Below are 15,572 nucleotides of genomic sequence, written 5' to 3'. Positions count from 1 at the left end.
AACATTTTCAAAATGCCAAAAATAAACAGCGGTTATGGAACACCTGCTTAAAAGATATTGGGAATAACTGCTTTGTGCTTCATCACCCAGTCCAAACACATTTGCCAGCTTAAATTCCCTGTGTAATTCAGAATTTCCAATTAGTAATAGAATGCTAGCAAGCTGCCAAATAATGAAATTCTTGGGCAAAAAATTTCAAAATTGTCATCCTTGGGACAAAACAATGCTTGTACTCTTAGAAGCCAATCATCTACTTACTAAGACAAAATTAGAGTCTGCTTTAAAAAAAAAGAATATAACTTTTGTAGAGGTTATTTCTCTCTAAGTAGCATTCGATATGGCACCTGAAAGCATGGATGTTTCAAGCATCAGTTAAATGAGTAGAAAGATGGAGGGAAGTTAGACAGGGAATGAGAACTGCACAATGCCACCTCAAAAGTTTATCTGGGATCTCAAAGAAACCCATGCACGACCCAGATATGTACTGTGATAAGGCAATGACTTTCTGGAATGAGGCTTGACCATAGTCAACCCAAAGCTGAAGTTGTAATTCTGTCTGTCTTCTGAGGTAATGTCAGAACCATCACAACTTACACTGTATTGAACTTTTACAGTATGTCTATTTTCATAAACACATTTGGCTTTTCTAAGAATGTGAAGTGAAATACTGGTAAGGACATAAGTAATGTGAATGAGTGATCTGCATTCCTCAGAAATCTAATGCAATAACAAGATGTACACAAAGAGCCGCCATTCACTGCAATGCAAGAAAATATGCAGATCTAATGTCCAGTATATAAAGAATTGGGGAAATAAGAGTCCTGATCATTTGTTCATTCATACATTCATTCAATAGCCATGCAGTAGGTACAAGTTATGTGCCAGGTGCCATTTAAGAAGCTGGGTCACAGGTAAGAAGAAATGTATGACAAGTGAAATATAAAAATCCCTGTTCTACTGGGTTTACATACTCACAGGCAAAAGGAAGACAATGAACAAACTGTGAGTAAAAGAAGCGTACCAGTAGCAAATACTGCAAAAAAAAAAAAAAAAAGCCAAGCGATGAAGCCCAAGAACAGCCAGACAGAAAGAAAAGAGCCAGCGGCAGAATTTGGCATGGGGTTCCCAGAAACAGCTTTGCTGAGATGATAGGTCAGCAGGAGAAATTCTGAAAGTTGCAAGTGTGAAGAAAAACCCCTGGCAGATTCTCAGCACAGAACTTTTAAAGAAGACCGCAGCTGTGCTAATTGTTAATAGATTCCACGTGGAAAGGGGTTAGTGCTGAGACTAGTCTCGAGGCCACTCCAGAGCCCTAAAGGAGTGGTAATAAGTTCACCATATACTCTTAGTATTTTATTCTGAAGGAAAAGATGAAGGCAGAAATTCTGGGGAACAATTTGGAGAACAAGATAGTAATTTGATAATTTGACTATCAGCATGTTACATTTGAGGTACCTGTTAGATCTATAAGAAGAGCTATTAAGTGGATATTTGGTTATCATGGCAGAGTTGCAAAGACTGGCTAGAGATCTAAATATAGGAACTATCTGACTGAAGATGCTACTAAAACAGTGAGGGAATGGTTCAGCTAATAACACAGTTTTGAAAAAATACAAGAGAAAGGGAGAGAGGTAGAAGAAGGGGGAGAGAAATACACACACACCACAGAGAACAGGGGCAAGAGGGTGGAGGAAGAGAGAGACTGAAGGAGGGAGGGAGGGAAGGAGAGATAGACTATGAGAGAATCTGTCTTCCAGTAAAGAGAAACTGAAGGGCTTTAGCAGATAATGTGGATGGTGAGGCCCTGAAATAAAAATTTCAGCATTGAAACATAATTTTCCTAGAAACAAAATTGGACTTGGGATTGGACATATGTACTTATTAAATGAATGCTCTGCAGGAAAATGACAGAGGTAGGGAAGGATGAAGGAAGACAAGGCAGAGACAAGATGCATCCAAAATGTTGCCTAATCTCAGCCAGATCTAGAGGCTCTATAATATCCTTCCTGGAGGCAAGCAGTAGAGCCAACTTAAGAATACATCTCTGCTGTATGTGGTAGTGCACGGATTAAGAAGAGACCTTTGAAGGTTGAAGCAAGATCTCTCTAAATTCAAGGTCAGCCTAGTCTATATATCAAGTTCCAGGACCTCTACTTGGCCTTCAACAGCACTGGAGCAGAAACTTTGGAGCATCTCATTATCTCAGGACAGGGTGGGAGCTGAGGTTATTCACTTACCCTGTTAGTGTGCCTTGTAAAGGGACTGCTCTTTTACTCTGTCTTCTTGTGTTTGGCTAGAGTAAGTATTGCCTGTCTAAGTGCTGTCTGTCTTACTGGTTCCTCGAGCTAGAGACAATGGCAAGTATTGTTGGTGTTGCTATGTGTGCAGAAAGATACAAAGTAAAAATCAAATCATATCCTTGATAAGAATTTCATTCAATTCTTTACACACAGAGGATACTTATAAAGAGGAAAGGATGCTTATTCAATTGGTGAAATGAGAATCAGATTGAACCTTAACTCCCGATCTCCCCACAGGAATGAACTTCACTGTTCTTCTCTCCCCATCTCTGAGTACCTCTGGAGTTTGCAGAGTCATCTGAATCTTCAGCAGATCATGTACAACAGGATTGTTATTTTTACATAGACTGTAAGCTTTTAATTTATTGTCCCATTTATATTTACTCACTATGGAAAATCCAAAGTACACAAAAAGGTCAATAACACAAAGATAGCCACCATTAATAATTGTGTGGACATTTTTATTCTTTGTGGATGTGCACAAAGGAATAGTTGTATATAAGTACACACAATTGTAATTAGATATAGAGATAGTTTATGTGCTTTGCATGTAATGTAGATTGTGACTTTTTAAACCAGTGAATTAACTATTTAAAAATAATTTTTAATGGTCATACAATTTAACACTGAGTATATTTGCTTTAATTTAGTTAACCATGACCCAGTAGTTGGAATTCAGAGGATTTTCTTCTACATTTTATTCTCTACTGAATAAATAATGCCTAGAATAATCCTCTTTCTACATAATTAATGTTTACCTAATTCTTAATTCTTTCCATAGAAAATATTACTATAAGATGAATTACTGTGTGTGTGTTTGATAATTTAAAGTTATTTGTATAGGTTCAATTGTGTCTCTGTAAAATTTTTATGTTGAAATACTAACCCTTAGTACTTCAAAATGTAGTTACTAAGAGACAGTAGTTAAAGAAATAAACAGATTAAAACAAGTCAGTAGAACAGTAAGAATACATGAAAATAGAAAGCATTGAAAACAGGAAGTAGACACTATTGATAAGACAAGTAGAAAGATCTCAGCAGGATTCAGCTCTACCAACACCTTCACACAGTCAGTCTCCAATATGGTGAAAACTGAATGACTCAAGCCCCCCTACAGTGATGCTTTGTAATAGAAACCCTATCACATAACACAAATATTAATGAATATTCTCAAATATATTGTGAGATTGCTTTTCTACAAATTCAAAACAATAAATACTTGGCTGAGAAAATGGCTCAATACTACCTTTGGCAATTATATATTTTGGAAGATATGAAATAATAAACTATATGTATATGATCACTTCAGGAATAAAAATGATCATTTTCCTAAGATAGTAGTGATAATAACAATTGAAATAGAGGAAAACTTCTATTTCTAAATAGAACCTGGACCAAAGATCATTTATGATCATTTATGAATGAAAGGCCTCAGGGAAGGCATCTGATGTCTCTGGATTATAGCTCTCACACCTTTGAAATGAGAGAGTTATCCTTGATAGCCTTTAACAGGTAAGTTTGAAAATTATCCCTTTCTGCTATCATTGCTCTTCAATTGTTGCCATCATTATACAAGATCACAATATGTAATCACATGATCCAGTGTGTGCTACACTGGTGTCCTTCCAAAGACCTGTACTGGAAATGTCCTGGTAGAGAGCAGACCTTCCAGGAGCGGACCGAGGAAAACAAAGTGCCAAATCCAGGGCTGCCGCTGACTGGGAGACCTTTTCATGCCATAGTCTGCCTGTCTCTTTGTTGTTTTCATAGCCCTTTGCAGGGTCACACATGATAAAAAGACATAACAGTTACAAAGCATACCCACAAGTGCCTATCCTCAAATCCTATCCTCCCAAAGGAAAGAGAACTAAAAAGAACGAAAATGAAGCCATATATCTTAAAAAAACAGTATATATAAGCCATCCAGAGAACAAACACCAAACAGTCTCCTGCTATGGTCTCATTAATTATTTTGGAAAAAAAATTAGGGGAGGGGAATTCCAGTAAAAAAGGAATTCCTTTCCAACTTAAAAATATTTGTAGCCCATAAAACAGCAGTTTCAATGTTGCCTTTGAGGTCATATCTAACATCTATTCATGACCTCACAGATAAGAAAGATTCTAAGCTGGGTGCTGTGGCTTAAGCTGCAATCTCAGGAATCAGTAGGTGACGACAGAAGGAGTCAGGTGGGTATGAGGCCAGTCTGGGTTACACAGCGAGTCCTAGACTCAACAAGCAGTTAAAAACAAATAAAAACTAAAAATCAGCCATAAGAAATCTCAGCGAAGCAGTTCTGCTTCTGCACTTTACCTGGGAATGTCAGTGTTTATACTGCACTTACTAGTTGGATGTCCCCCAAGAACATACTTCCAAATAGCAGGTGGCAGTGTGTCCCACCTTCCTCCGTGACACTGGACCTCGTGATATAGAAAATCTTTCACCATGCTACCATTGCACAAAACGATTTTAAGCTAGAATTAAAAGAATTTAGAAAAGGAAATATTGATTTGAGACTATGTTCAAATATAAAATGTCTAAAGTATTTCAAAAACACAGCAGTACTTTTGACATACTTAATTACATTTCTAAGGATACAAAAGACATTGTCTTCAGTGTGCAGGATCATTTTCAGCAGTAAATCATGTGTCAGTGATACTCACAAAGCAGTTCTTATCAGAATTTCTTTTCCAATGTTTCTTGTCTAGTTTCTTGGACACAGTGGAACGCAGCGTTGCATAAGCTTGTATTCGAGGATTTAAAGCCAGGATATTCTGAATACAAAAAAAAATACATAATTATATATACAAACGTAAGTAACCATGTTGGCATTAAAACAAATCAAAATTTCATTTGTATTACCCCATTTCCCTAAGGAGAGACTTAGCTACAAGTGAAAACTCTCATGATACATAAGATAGAGAAGGAAAAAAAGTAGATGCAATCTGAACAAAATAGAAAATGGTCCAAAGTTCATACAATGATATTAAAAAGACTAAGAAAGAATTCTTAAACTTAAACCAGGATCTATATAGGAATATCACAATACACAAATGCATATGTAAAAGCTAAGAAGAACCAAGGTTGTAAAGAACAAAACCAAGCATATAAGAAAATAAAACATCATTGCTATAAATCAATCATATCTGGATAAAATGTGAACATGGTATCTCCTAATATCCTTTGTAATAATTTTCAAAAAAATTGTGCCCAATGGATATATCTACAAAACAACTCCTATACCTAAGGCTCAAGAAACATTGTAGAAGATGGGTGGGAAGATTGAAAAAGCCAGAGGATCAGAAGTTTGCTGTGAGATTGTGTATACTGGGAATGACAGAAGCTACAACGTAAAGCTTCACCAACCTGACTGAGCAGAACAAGTACAACAGGCATGCCCAAATGAACAGAGGGAAAATCATGAGGCTCCAACCTTACACAAAGAATTACATGTGAAAAGCATGCTGATAATGGAAAAAGTAGTCTTCCCCAGGGAAGAACGCACTAATTGGTTATCCAGTACCAAACGATCGGCTCTTAAAAGATACATGCAAATAACCTTATATAGGTTGAGCAGGTTACATTTAAGAATATATGTACATGCATATAAATACATGCATGTAAACATTTAAAAATGAAAAAAGAAACCATAAATTTGAAAGAAAGTTAGTAAGGACATATGAGAGGTCTTTGGAAGGAAAAGAGAAGGGAGAAATTATGTAATTATAATCTCAAAAATAAAAGAAACCATAACAATAATCATAAACCAATGTGACCAACATCAGGAAAAAAAAAACTTATTTTCACCAGAGAGGAAAATCTCCCATGAAAAATGTTTCATTTGAACTTAGTTAACATTTTTGCTAATGCCTTTGAACAATTTTGACATGGGGAAAGCGATATGTAGCAACAGTAGAAAAATTTATTTCAAAAAAGGGCTGTGGATATGGCCAATGAATAAAGGGCTTGCTGTGCAGGCATGAGAATCCACTTTCAGCTTGCCAGGTCCCAGATACAAAGCCAGGCACAGGCGGCTGCCAATAACTCCAGCCCTCCAGAAACAGAGACTGGGATCTCCACGGCAAGCTGGCTAGCAAGAATGCCTAGAATTGGTGAGATCCAGATTCAGCAAGACATATTGCTTATAAGACACCTAGCATCAGCTTTGAGTTATCACAAATGCACATGCACACATGTACACACATGTGCACACATGTACACACAGATGTGCATATCAGACACAGGAACACACACGTGCACATGAATACACGCATGCACATACATATCTACAGAACACATATACATAAAAATCACTCATGTAAAAGGATAGAAAAGACACAGAGGTTTTAAGTACTTAATGAAATGTGTTGTATTGTATTTTAAATTGGTAAGAAACATAAAATTGAGATGGTTGAAATTAGAGATTTTAATTCAGATATAAATAAAACATTCTGAACTAGAAATCACAGTAGCCACCTTTAGTGCAGTCACCTACAAGAGCTGGTGTCTCAAAGCTCTTCTCTAAAATGGTTTCCCTGACTAGATCTGCCTTTCTGCTTCAGAGCCCTCAAATATCTCTAACAGGATAGGCTATCCTGAGCAGTCACCACCCATCACAACAGCTTTCCTCCCTCATAAACTGGGAGGTAGAATTGGAGAATTTTTAAACAATTTTAACTTATTCTTCTCTCATATATCATATCTCAACCACAGTTTCTCCTCCTTCCAGTCCTCCCAGTTCCACCCCTCCACACTCACCATCACCCCTAGATCTTCTCCTCCTCCTTTCCCTTCAGAAAAAGAACAATCCTCCCAGGGATATCAACCAAACATAGCACAACTAGTTACAATAAGACAGGGTGCAAACTCTCATATCAAGGCTGGATATGTAAACTCAGTAGGAGGAAAAGGGTCCCAAGAGCAGACAAAAGAGCCAGAGACATGGCCTACTCACACTGAGTCCCACAAGAACACCAAGCTAACAACCATACATATATGCAAAGAGCCTGGTGCAGATCCATGCAGGCTCCATGATTGTCACTTTAGTCTCTGTGAGTCCCTATGATCCCTGCTTAGTTGCTTCTTGGGCTGTATTCTCGTGGCGTCCTTAATGCCTCTGGCTACAAGAGAGAGAGATTTTGCTCTAGTCTTTGAATGTCTGATATGCAACGCCAAGAAGGTAGCACATGCTTATGTCTGCAAAATGACTGATTCAAAACTGCTAATTTGTGTGTGTGTGCATGCGTGTATGCGTGTGTGTGTGTGTGTGTGTGTGTGTGTGTGTGTGTGTGTGTGTGTGTCCTGGTCATGTAACTCTCAGTGAACTACTTATCCTTTTTACCTAGACTGGAAGACCACCATAAGAGCTGGATATGGTTCTGACAGGGGTCCTAAGAATCCAGTTCCTGTTGTACCTGATAACTCCAGGAACTTCCTCCAGCCTAGATTTTATAATTCCTTCAAAATTAACCCAACGAACCTCATCTTTTCCACATATTGAAATAAATCCTTATTGGAATTCCATAAAACTCTCCATAACACCAAGACAAATGAGTAGAAAAACTCTTATACTGCTAAATATGTGGTAACAATGCCCTTCCTATCATGCACTGTTCAGTTCCTTATGTTTATCCAAATTAATTATTTTCTAGGTGAGAGTTTAGCTAATTTGTAAGAATATTTATCATATGACGATACAAAAGACTTTAAATGGTAGAAAGTATAAACATTGCCTAAGATGAATTTTGTACATAGTATATAAGAATGAAATCAGAAAAATGACACATTGCATACTGCATTTGATTTAAAAGTGTAATAATGGCACCCACCTTAACATTTTGGGGTGTTAGAATGTTTTTACATGCGGTGTATGATTTAAAAAAACATCTCCCATTATGTCCATATTTTGGATGAACGAATAAAATGAAGCTGAGATACCACGTTTACAATACACAGGAGACTGAGATATGATTTCGTCCTCTTGTAGGATTGTAATTCAAATTTATCCACAGATAAAGTCTTTCTATGTCTAATGTAGAAACTGGCTATAGCCACATGTATAACAAAAATGAAATGACATTTGAATAACTCAATAAAGAACTAATGTTGAGCAGGCGCTCTGACAACTTGAGTTCAATCACAAGGACTCAGTGGTAAAGGAAGAAACCAACTCATTCTGTAGTCTGGTTCTATACATGCACCCTGGCACAAAGGTATACACACACACACACACACACACACACACACACACTAAATGTAATTTTTAAAAAATAATAAATATCAACTCCCCCAAAGTTAAAAAAAAAAGCAATCAATGTGGGCCCTCAACTATACTATAAAAGATGAACATGAGTGAGATCACATCCAGAATGGTACCCTCAGGACCCATGTAGATCAACTCCAACAAAACAGCTAATGAGAATAACCCTTAACTTCTCTGGAAATTGTCTTAAATGCAAACAAACAACAACAAAAAAAAATAGTCACATCCATTGAAGACCCTTTCCTGAAACTCAGAAATTACACTGAGAGTCTACAGAGTCTGAAATACCAGTCACCACTGTCTTCCCCCTCTCAGCTCCATGTCACAGTAATCCACCCCAGGAGAGTGTAACCACTAAGGTAAAACTCCTTCTGGCCCAACATCCAGGTGAAGACTGTATCATCCTTAGTGCCTCTCAGGGAAGAACATTCTGTCAGCATTTCTCAGAGTGCCACCTCTGATCACATAGACAGTGAACTCAAGAAAACACAGCTTAGTGGCCCAGAGTTCCTTGAACCCATGTCAGCTCTCAGTGGTTGATCGTAGGCTTCACCTTGGGGGCACCATGCTAACAACAACCTATGGTAACATCATGGAACTTTACTACCATGGTGTGGTGAAGACTACACAGGAGAGCAACTCACTAAGAAACCAAACGTGGCTGCTCAGCCCCAGCACCCTGGTCAGAAAGTCAGGGTGTCACTTTGGAGAAATAGTCACCCTCACTCCCCCACAACCTGTAGCTGTGGCACAGAGATGTCCGTAAAGGAAGAGACCGTTTTCCACATGAACTGAACTTACTTGAACCCCTATATGGGTTCTTCAATCCTAAGATTCTTCTTCTGAGAAATCAAGACTTTTATGGCAAATCATTCACAAGAGGCTGATATCTTTTCTAAATAAAATAAAATAAAATAAAATAAAAAAGTAACATGGCAGAGAATTCACCAGGGAGAAGAGGAAAAGCCAGTCAAACAAGCTCCTAAGAAAATCCTTCAAAGGCCTGCCTCAAAGCCACCCTTAAAAAACGAGTCCAAATTCAACAGATGCATGCAACGGGGCAATTTATACTTGAGGGAACTATACAAAGTAGAAACTAAGTGTGTTAGCAACAAGAACAAAGATTCAGAAGGATCTGAAAAGGGGTATGTACAAGAGCTCTACTGAAACCACTGTACAAACCCCAGGTCACAGAGAAGACCTTGGGTAAACCCAGTGCATTGCAAAACAAAGCAAAGCAAAAAAACATGAGTAAGATAAAGGGATTTGTATGGAAAGGGAGGAGCCAGCATCAACAGAAGCAGAAAGGAGATAAAAGAGGGGGCCTATGAGAGTAATCAAATGCAATATGCACATCTATAGATTTTCAAAGAAGAAATTTAATGAAAGTTATCTAAAAAACAAACATACCCAAAAATGCTGTTATCACAAAACACCCCTGTATCCAGTGCTGTACCATATAAAGCTGTCAGACGTTCAGACTGTAGGAGAAATAGACTTCCCTAAGTCATCTACCCAGTCCCTAAACAAAAACACAAGTCCCCTGTCCTGAGAGCACAAGATTAGTGTGGCAAATTGCTATATCAAAAATTCTAAGTTTTCAAAATATATGTATATTTATGTCAAATGCTACGGTTAGGAAGTGGTTGAGGATGTTTCCAAAGATTTGTATGTTAAAACCTTGTCTCCAGTGTGGTGACATTAGAGGGCTGATTGGGCATTTAGGAAGTTGTGTCTGGTTGGGTGATTCAAGACTACCCTGTCCGAAAGTTCTGGGTCCCTGCCTCACCATGTGTTTTCTCCCTTTTCACACACTTCCACCATGATGCCACCTGTCAAGATGTTGTAGCGAGGAGAGAAGCCCTGGGTTAGACTCCCTTGTACCACTAAAACAAATGGCAACACCGTAAATAGCAGCAGCAAAAAAAGAAAGCACAAGAGCCAATAATAAAGTATAGATACTCATGGAGTTCTAGAAGCCACCGTGAAGTGTATACTGTCAGACGGAATAAAAAAACGAGACCCAACCATGCTGCTTGGTCATTAGGTGGCATATTGTAGACTCAATGATACAAATAACATGAAAGATGGACAGATTTTTTTTAAACTACCGTGTGAATTATGACCTCATGAAAGTGGGAGTGGCCATACTAATTTCATAACAGACTTGAAGCAATAGAGCATTGTTAGATGTAAAGAGTGACATTTTATAACAGAAAAGTCCTACCCATTGGGAAGCTTTAACAATTCCATCCCTATATGCACCAAAAAAAAAAAAAAAGGCAAAATACCCAAGACAACACTGACAAAGTAGAAGGGAGAACAGATATCTAGACAATAGCAGGAGGAAATACTAATGATCCATACTAAATAATAATTCAGACCCTAGGCTGAAACAGAACAGGAAACAGAAGATTTGGACACAATCTTTTGTTCCCTAATTACCCACTGAGACTGTAGAAAAAGAGCAACCCAAGAGAGCAGAACACAATTCTTCTTGGGTTTGTGTGTGAAGCTTTCCAAGAATGAGTTATACTAGATTTTATATTTTTTATTTTATAATTTAATTTAATTTTACATATCAGCCACGGATTCCCCTGTCCTCCCTCCTCCTGCACCCCCCGAGCCCTCTCCCCAGCCCATTCCCCATTCCCATCTCCTCCAGGGCAAGGACTCCCCTGGGGATTCAGCTCAGCCTGGTAGATTCAGTCAAGGCAGGTCCAGTCCCCTCCTCCCTTCACCCAGGCTGAGTAAAGTGTCCCCGCATAGGCCCCAGGTTCCAAACAGCCTGCTCATGCACTAAGGATAGGTCCTGGTCCCACTGCCTGGGGGCCTCCTAAACAGTTCAAGCTAATCAACTGTCTCACTTATCCAGAGGGCCTGATCCAGTTGGGGAGTTATACTAGATTTAAAAACAAGCCTCTGTCTGCGGAGATGGCTCAGTGGACAAAGCCTTTGACATGCAAGCATAAGGACCTGAGTTCGCATCCCCAGAACCACGAAACCATGCACTATAGCATGTGTCTGTAAGACCAGTTTTCCCACAGCAAGATGAGATGTAGAGAAAGGAAAACTGCCAGAAGCCGAAGGTCAACTAGCCTAGGGTACACAGCAGTGAACAAAGGGAGACCTTGTCACAGAAGAGGTAGAAGGCAAGAACTGATGCCTGAGGTTGTCCTCTGGTTCCCACATGTACTGTAAACAAAGGTGCCTGCACTCACAAACATGAACACATACATAAATACACAGGTACACACACACACACACACTCACACACACACACACACACACACACACACACACACACACACACACACCACATCATGCACGCACATACACGTCCTAGATAAACATGAAGGAATGAAGAGGAGTTCCCCAAACATAATGGAATAGACAGTGACAGCAGGAAGATGCTCACATGAATGATGTGGGTGGACACTATAAATACAATAATTTGAAAAGCAGAAAGTTTCACATAGTGTATGCTTGCATTCTCATAAATATCCGGGATAGGCAAATCTGTAGAGAGAAGCAGCAGATTAGGGGTTGCCTAGGACGGAGGGATAGAGGAAGTGAAAAGCAACCACTGAAGCCTGTGTGGTTTCTGTGTGGAGTGATGAAGCCTGCCTATGTGTTGGTAGCATAACTCTATGAATACAGTAAAAAAGAGGAATGTATTCCCTTATGTGGGGAGTGGCATGATATGGGAACTCTATCTTGATAAAGTTGTTATTAAAAGTTAATGAATGCTGCATTCAACAAGTTTAACTTTATACTGTATTCACTTTAATTAACAATTTTGGGACTTGCTTTACTTGCATAAATGTGATAAAATTATTTTTAGTCATTCTTACGAATGACAGACATAATGTATCTTCATTCTATCAGGTTAGTTTTCTGTGTCTTCCAAATGGAATATCCATACTAAAGCTAAAATGATTGTTCCTTGGCATGAAAAATTCCAAAGCAGATGTCATCTTAAAAAAATTCAAGAATCTCATTTTATAGGAAAAATTAAAAATAATTTCTTACTATAAATACAATAATTTGGTTTACCTTTTCAGACTTGAATCACTAGAGTATCAGATGGTAATAGAAGTCAATAAATAAAAGGACAAGTTTAAAGGTATCCTGGCCAACATTTAAAGCAAACAAACTAGGAATAATGCAAAAAATATGGCTGTATTTATTTTACCTTTTACATCCACAATCCATATTGTGATAAATGATTACATTTATCTATGCCGGCATAGTAATGTAACTTTTGGAAATAAACATTCCGAATGTAATTTATTGGCTGCTTATCATGGTTACTTTCCTTTCACATAACACAAACATAAAGTATAACATAGCATGAAATATTGGGTTAACCTTTTATGAGAAGGCATTGAGTTGAATTCAATGGATCTCGGGTAAAAATAAATTGGATTGTGGAGAATGGTTACCAAGGATTTGACTTAATAATTTCCCAGATGAAAAGTGATATAAAATAAGAATACAGGATGTGAGTGGTTGAGAGCTGCTCAAAACAATTTTCCAAAGCAAGACTTTTTAAAACCCAAAGTCAATATCATCAATAAGTAAGCAGCTGGCAGAATAATAAGGGAGAGTTCTAAATTACATTCTTCCTAAGAAATGACCAAAGCCAGGTCCCTACCAGGTCACAGGGTCCCCTCTCTAGATAAATTGAGCACTTTAAGAAGCCCATTAACTCTTTCAGATATCAAGTTACTGGTAAGAGAGGGGGATTTCTCTCTCTTCAAAGAACCTAGATTTAGCTTTTGCAGTCAGTTTCAGAAGCATTGTGTGAGTGTAATGGTGAGCATGGAGGCAGAAAAAAAAATAATAATTTGAGAAAATCTCATGGCATGAATTTTGTTTGGTTTCAGAAATGATTTGATATGATTCAAACCTACTCTACACAAAACGTGATGAGTTCTGTGTTGTCATCAGTTTCTGCAAACACTATACCTAGATGTATCTGGAGTCCTGAAGCATGCACACTGCAAGTTTGTCCCTAAACAGTTCTATGCCTCATTCTAGAGAGTGTGAAGAGTGGCCGTACTGACTACAATCATATACCCACTCTACCTGAATGAAAACAGCAATCCCTGGTCATAAAACGTTACACTTTGAATATCATTTGGGAGCTCAAAGGAAAATGATATTTCCTTCCAGCTGCAGGAAGCCATTTGGCCAAGCGTTTGTCTTTCTAAAAATGTGCCAATATTTACATGACCATATTTATTAATTAAATATAACATACCACTAAGTTTTTTTCACCCTTTATATTTGAATTATAAACAAGTATTTTCTACTCAACACTAATTCTTTATTGTAATTCTGAATTATAAAAATGATACATCTGTACTCACATTTGGAGTGTACATGCTCAAGCTGATGAATTAAATTTGATCTTACTCAAATTATGCTTAAATTTTAACATTGATGTCATACTCTGATATTTCTATAGGTCATTTCCTTGTATGGGGCTACAAGGAAACAAATGATTAAAAGCATGCTGCTTTTACTTCTTTCTAAACTGTCATACATACTTAATCTTGTTGTAACAATGTATTTTCATCTATGTGCACCTGAGTAAACACTATCAACTAACACTATTTTCACCTGAAAAAAAATTCTCTTAACTAACAGGAAAGGAGACAAGCCATCCATTAGTGCATTTTTTTGCTTAGCAAATTCTAGTGAACATAAAACTGAACTTTTTAGTACTTACTTGATGAGCTTCAGAGTTAACCAATTACCCCACCGTTTCTTATGTCTGTCATTACTCATAATGTCGGGGGAGTTTAAAAAAAATTTTGCTGGCATTTACAAACTCTTTGGGGACTGTAGATGAGCCAAGAGATGTTTTGGCCAGTCTCCTGCTTTATGGGGAACAGAGGGCAGAATGAGCTTCATTTGGTCCCCCAGGTCCACAAAAACAGATACAAGCGTGCTTGGAGTCTGAAAGCCTTGGAAGACACTAGTGGTTAGTCCTGGCCCAGGACTCTCATGTGTTCAGAGTCATCTTCTGAATGAACTCCTAGGCAACACCTTAAGTTGGGCCACTTTTCCAGGTGATGATAATAACAGAAAGTTGTCCTTTTTTCTTGACTTTTTCCTACTAGCTCCAATATTGCCTCTATGCACAGTGACTAACTCACTATTATTAATAAACAAAAGATAAAGATTATGTAAAGATTCTAAATATTACAACTTTGTGTTAAGCATTTACTAAACAATGTGTCTAGTGTTTTATGTTACACTTGGTCTTAGATCTTAACTCTTCTATTTTTCCTGGATATTTAAACCATCAGTGTCTCCTTTCACTGTTAAACAGTGATCAGTAATAGCAATGAACTGATAGTGTTGCTTTAATTATTATGACAATAAATGAAATTTGCCTGTCAGGCAGTAAGTACTTATACTACATTGTATTTTAGTTGTATAAGTAGGTTTTAGTTATTACTCAGCTAATGTGTATTTGTGCCCATGAACATCAATTTTGAATATTTACATGGGAATTGGTTTTAAAAGGAAAGGAATATGCAAAAAGAAAAAGGTAACAGACAAAAAGGAAACCACAAATAAGACAGAATGAAAAGAAGAGATGTATCTCAGATGAAATCAAATCGGTCATGGGTTCCTGAATTTATCATAGCTCCCTGACCTGCAATTGCAAAGGAAGATTGCCTGAAAACGTCAATGTGTTGTTCATAAATTAGTATGGCACTATCGAAGTGTCATGAAATTCAAATACACATGTTAACGTCCATTACAGGTATAGAACAATGTAGACAATGTTTTGTAATACATAGACATGTACATAACTCATGAACTTTGGGCTAGACATGTCAGGGTGAGTTTACATTACATTTCTGTTCTAGGAAAGACAAGCCAGATGAAAAAGATGATGAATTTGTAAAACATCATAAAACTCATCAACTGGAAATGAATGAACTCTTTCAAGATGCTAGTCACATCACCTAGGAAATTCAATTCATTTATA

At 37.7% G+C, this 15,572-nt stretch overlaps 1 protein-coding gene across 1 annotated transcript in view; it reads right to left on the bottom strand.

Annotated features, from left to right (window-relative positions):
* Dpyd (dihydropyrimidine dehydrogenase) overlaps positions 1–15,572 on the bottom strand; it is an 849,077-nt gene that overhangs the window by 802,515 nt on the left and 30,990 nt on the right. Inside the window, exon 2 of the mRNA XM_052730491.1 lies at positions 4,962–5,072. Coding sequence (XP_052586451.1) covers positions 4,962–5,072 — 111 coding nt within the window. The remainder of the gene's footprint in view (positions 1–4,961; positions 5,073–15,572) is intronic.

The sequence above is a fragment of the Peromyscus californicus genome, unplaced genomic scaffold (genome assembly GCF_007827085.1).
Source record: "Peromyscus californicus insignis strain IS unplaced genomic scaffold, ASM782708v3 Scaffold_9__1_contigs__length_137607984, whole genome shotgun sequence".
Taxonomy (NCBI): Eukaryota; Metazoa; Chordata; class Mammalia; order Rodentia; family Cricetidae; genus Peromyscus; species Peromyscus californicus.
This window is presented reverse-complemented; position numbering and strand designations above follow the sequence as displayed.